Source organism: Hipposideros armiger, unplaced genomic scaffold (assembly GCF_001890085.2).
Source record: "Hipposideros armiger isolate ML-2016 unplaced genomic scaffold, ASM189008v1 scaffold_162, whole genome shotgun sequence".
Classification (NCBI taxonomy): Eukaryota; Metazoa; Chordata; class Mammalia; order Chiroptera; family Hipposideridae; genus Hipposideros; species Hipposideros armiger.
Window position 1 is genome coordinate 364,317 of NW_017731512.1, and position 5,433 is coordinate 369,749.

Genomic DNA, 5,433 nt, shown 5'->3' on the forward strand with positions numbered 1-5,433 from the left:
AACATCCTCCACAACTAGACTGAAGAACAAAACAACAGCAACTTGTCTGTTCCCCTTCCCCTAATTCCCCAGCACTGTTCCCATCCCCCTCAATTCCTCAATAAAAAATCTTAAAAAAAAAAAAGCTAGACATGAACAAGTACAGCATATATATATATATATATATATATATATATATATATATATATATATACACACACACACACACACACACACACACACATCAGGAGGTAGACTTGTTAGCTGTTTCCCGGGGGAGAGAAGGGAGTAAATATCAAAGGACAGTTTACAAAAACAAGCTAGCTACCAACACCTCTGCCCTATACTGCAATAGTTTCCTGACTGGTCTCATGGGTAATATTTTATCCATCTCTAAAGTTATATCCATGTGGTAGCCAATGACTCTTTTTTTAAACAATCTGATGTCATCTCCGGTCTTATCTGTAATACTCTCCTTGCTAGCACCATACTGTCTTCCTTTTGGTTCCAACATACCATGCTCCATTTTACTCCCTCTGCCTGGAAAGCTGTCTCTTACCTTTTCTTCTCTTATTCACCCTTCAGACTGCCCTGATTAGATCAAATTTTCATTATTATGATTACTCCCATTTTTGTTGTACTTGACAGTTATAATTTTACATTTACAAGTGTGCTTATCTGATCACTTTCCTCACTGGACTAGAAACTCCATGGAGAAACCATTTTTCCCCCTCATCATTGTGCCTCAGTACCTACAACATTACAGCTGCTCAATAAATATCTGTCGAATGAATGACAAAAGAGAAACTTGACAAACTATCTCAAGTGAAAAAGGGGTAGAAGACACCCTTAAACGTAGAAATGAAGAAAAAGAAACAAGTCAAAGAGGAGAAAGAAAAAAATTCGATACAAGCTGTGGCCTAATTCAATTCACACACACAATAGTAGCCAGTAGGTCTCCTTTTCCCTAATGAAACCAGAAAAGAAAATGGTATTAACATTTTACTTAGTAGTAATAAAAATGTAAAACAATTTAGAATATGGGTAACAAAGACATCTCAAACTCAATTTGATCAAAGCAGAGCTATTAACTAGCTTCTTATTTTTCTACCAGTCTATCCCATCTCAGTAAATGAAACTACCCCCTCAACCAACGCCTCAAATAAAAAACCTGGGAGTCATTTTTGACTCCTTGCCTTACACTGATCCTCAATATACAATCCATTACAATCCTGTTAGCTTTACATACAAACATACACCTTCTATCAATCCTCTTCCCCAATCTCCAGTGCCACCATCCTATCCCAAGCCCCTCTATTTTAAACTACTGTAATGTTCTAACTCACGTCCCTGCTTTTACTCTTGCTTTTCCCTAATTCATTCCACAATGAGCAGTTTTTTAAAAAAAGATAAATTATATCATGACACTTTGCCCAAACTCAATGACTTTCCACTTCTCAAAATGAAATAAAAATGTATGATCTTGCATTTGCAGATCATACATTGCAGGACAGATCTGCTGCCTCTCTTTCATATCACTCATTATTTTGCTTGCTACATTTCAGCCACATTGCTTGCTACATTTTTAACAAATAGAAGGAACTATGTATCATCTCAGAACCTTTACAGGCATCATCCTCTCTACCATACTCTGAAGTGTTCCATAATTAAAGTGTTACCTTACTTAACTCAGGTGTCACCTCCTCAAGAAGGCCTTCCCTGACTTTAACACTATGTAAAATGACTTTCCCATTCTTTCATTGTTCTGTATGCGTATTTCTTCCATAGCCTTTATCGTATTGTTATCTTGTTTATTTCATTAACAACAAGTATGTCCCCAAGTACAAATATGATGGTGAAAGAACGAAGTCATTGCTTTCATGGTGTTTATATTTTAGTAGGGCTGAAAAACATGAAAACATAAATTCATCACGTGTTAAGTGCTATTACAAAAAATAAAACAGTAAAAGGAAATACCATGTTTCTATATGTGTGCGGTAGCGTGACATTTTAAGTAGATTGTCAAGTCTGAGCAGACCTGAATAAAGTGAAAAAGGGAACTATGTGAAAATATGGGGTAAGATTGTTCTAAATTTATTTTTAGTTATTTATTAAGAGTCCCTCCCACTAAAATATAAGTTCTATGAAGGCAGGGACCTTAACTACATTATGCACTGCTGTATTCACCATGGTACAGTGCCTAGCACAGAGTAGGCTGCTATAAATATTTGATGAGTCAATTAAAACCAACTTCAGTTTTTCAAGAAGTCTACAGGAGAGTAAGGGAAAATATACTGTGTAGATGTTTAAATATGAAAACCTAAGGGCCTATGGGGAAATATTTTGAAAATGTATAAACATGTAATACAAAATGTATGGCAAGTTACAGTACAGTATTTTCTTGTTGAAAGTGTAAGGAGCCAAAAGAATTAAAGGCAAAAAATTAAACACAAAAAAATACAATTAGTGCTGAATATCATTTATTTTTAAAATTTCAGTATAATATATGAAAATCAGATGTGAAACTGAAATCCTAGCTTTTCCTTATGCTCATATTCTAAACAAGCTATTATATTATGAGAATGCTGAAGGAGACATGATGAAACTCAAATTTGTCACACCTGTACATTCACAGATCCTTAAGTTAAAATAAACTAAAAGGAACAGTTTGAAATTTACATCAGCCCTGTATATGTTGACTTTATTTGTGCTCTTTCTATCCTATGTTCACCTAGTCAGAAGTTAAACTTAATCAGAAGTGCACAGAAGCCGGAAACCTACCGCAGCACAAAAGTACAATCATTAACATACAGAATACAATAAACATCAGTAAGCCATTTTTTTAGTTTCCAATATCAAAACAAAAAGTAACGCACATAGTAAGTACCACCACCTGTAACATAAGCTGCACCACTCTGAAACCCTGACTCACCCATTCTACCTAAACTACAATGGAGGTAGTAATACATGAACCTAGAACAACTTACAAGCTCTCCACATCTCCTTAGTAGAAATAGCATATAAAAACTCTCATCACTTTTAGATAAAGGCTGGCTTGCAAAGCAAGGTAAGATTCCTTTTGCTTTGCTATACTCATGGAAGAATTTTTAAAAATTAAGATTTCTTTTCCCATCTACATCTATTAGTCCTTATTCGTTCATTAGACTAATGTTGAGTACCTACTGTGTTCCAGGCACTGTTCCAGGCACTGTTAAAATCATTACAAGGAATACCCATCTCACAACACCCTCTTAAAGAACCTGTTACCACAGTTAAGCTGCATTTTCTTAATTTAGAAATGTTTCTAATTAGTTATTTTTTAAGTATCGCTTATACTGCCAATGAAAATCATCTTGCAAAATTACCCAAAGAGTAGTTAATCCTTTTTAACAATCACTACACGGCAGATACTCATTTTCCTAAACAGTATATCTATATGAACTCAATTACCAATGTAAACACTGAACCCACCCATAATCAGACTAAGCGATGTGAAATTCAAGTTTCTGGTCCACAACTACAATGAACGTAGCTGTATTTCCGGGGTCCTTATACTGTTGCCCATTACCACCATCCCCAACAATGACACAGTTTTTCTTAAGATTGGCTTTGGTCCACCTACAGCAAATGTTTAACTTACTTTCTCTCACAAGTGAATAAAAATGGGTTCACCCAAACTCCTGTCTATTAGCTTTGGTGATGGTCCCAAAGTTGAGGCTGAATCTTTTTTTTTTTTTTTCAGATAAATTACTTTATAAAATATTTTTAGCAAAACACATTTTAAAACTATCAGACCAAAGCCAGGCCTAATCTGAATGCTGGCTGCAAAAAGCCTGAAGCTCTGCGAAGCATCAAGACCAGGGAGTAAAAAACATACTCAGGAAAAACCACCCCTCTCCTTCCCTACTTAGATTGCCCCCCCTCCCCAATTTCCCACAACCTTAGCAATTTGAAACTTTCCCTGAACACCCAACAAGACCTGAATGCAATCTACTTTCATTCTTAGGCCACCACCAAATTTTTTTTTCATGTCAAAGATAGGCGTGCACCCTCCAAGGCCACCCACCAGCTCCGGCTCGCAGCCCGCCGCCCCCGGACCGCCTCAGCCTTCCCCGCTCCCGGCCGAGCCCCTAGCAGCGACCGACTCGGACCCAGCGCGCCCCCGCTCCCCGGCACCTCCGCCGCCCCCCAAACCTACCCAGCGTGAATAACCGAACATCCGGTGATCAGGGGAGCACATTTCCCTGTATTTCCCTACCCACCCCACCCCCCAGCAAGGGCAGATATAGAGGTACCTTCCAAAAAAGTAATCTCCCCTGAGCTGCCGCCGCTCTTGCCAGCCGCCATCTTCCTCCTCCCACGCCGCCGCCTCCTTAATCCATGGCCCACACCGCCGCCGCGCTCGCGGGTTTGAGGAGCCGCGCCGCAGGAAGGTGGCCGCCTTAGGGCTGCGGGCCTAGGACTCGGCCGTCAGGCGGGCGGCGCTCCCACGTCCAGACCGGCCTACACAAAAGCAGGCCAGGCGCTCCCGGGCCGATCGCGGGCTAGCGGGCGGCGAGGCCCGCGGCCTGGACTTCTCCTCAGGCCCCTCCGGGGCAAGGCGAGCGGCGGCGGCGGCGGCGGCGCTTCCCAGGCCCGGCTCCTCTCGGCCCACGACTCCCCATCCACCGCCCACCCAGGCCGCCTGAGAAGCTTCCCCCAGCCGCGGGCCCCCAGGAAGAGAGGTAGAAGGCGAGCACACAAACACGCCTCCTTTCGTCCCGGGCCGTAAAATGGCCGCACCCGCCGCGCACTGGCGGCGAGGTCTCCACCACCGTCAGGCGCCCCCAAGCCCCTCGCTCTTTCTGCAGCCGCCGCTACGGCCGTCCGCCCACCCCGCCCAGGCGTGAATGCATCAGCGGAGGCCTTTGCGACTGTCCATGTGGACAGGGGTGGGTCTGCCACCGCCTCGCGTCCGTCGCCACAGCAGCTTCAGCCGCCGCCGCCGCCGCTCCTCCCCCCACGGGCACCGGAGCTGCGGCCCGGCTCCCGCCCCCGCCCCGACGCTGCCGCCCCCGGCGCGGCTCCCCCTCCGGAACCCGGGCTCGGCTCGCGCGCGGCGCCCGAGACGCGGGCGTGTGGAGCCCCCCGACCCGGCGCTCGGCAGCGCTGGCTGGCCCTGAGCAGCGCCGGCTCGGCCCGGACCTGGTGGGTCCAAATTCCCGACCGCCGAGGGCCTGATGGCAGACCTGGTGTGTGTGTGTGAGTGCGACCCAGCCAGGCCGGTGATGACTTTGGGGTCTGCGGCCCCACAGTGGCCTAGGAAATGTAAAAAGTTCGCTTCTTTGAGGAGGCCTCAGCCTCTTAACCATAGCCAACTGAAGAGGTAGACTCAGGTAGTGGCAATCACAAGTTTAGAAAAGGCTGTGTGGTCTTCATTGTTAAAGAAATTTTCAAAATAGTTTATCAAGGAAG

At 44.3% G+C, this 5,433-nt stretch overlaps 1 protein-coding gene across 3 annotated transcripts in view; it reads right to left on the bottom strand.

Annotated features, from left to right (window-relative positions):
• The window catches only part of SENP6 (SUMO specific peptidase 6), a 115,672-nt gene extending 110,458 nt beyond the window's left edge, over positions 1 to 5,214 (bottom strand). For 2 of the 3 annotated variants that reach the window (XM_019651540.1, XM_019651538.1), the window contains exon 1: positions 4,275 to 4,973. In XM_019651540.1, the coding sequence (XP_019507085.1) occupies positions 4,275 to 4,326 (52 nt within the window). In that variant the 5' untranslated portion in view covers positions 4,327 to 4,973. Of the gene's footprint in view, positions 1 to 4,274 lie in introns of all 3 variants that reach the window. The other variant, XM_019651539.1, reaches the window with a different exon arrangement.
• Positions 5,215 to 5,433: the final 219 nt, after the last annotated feature.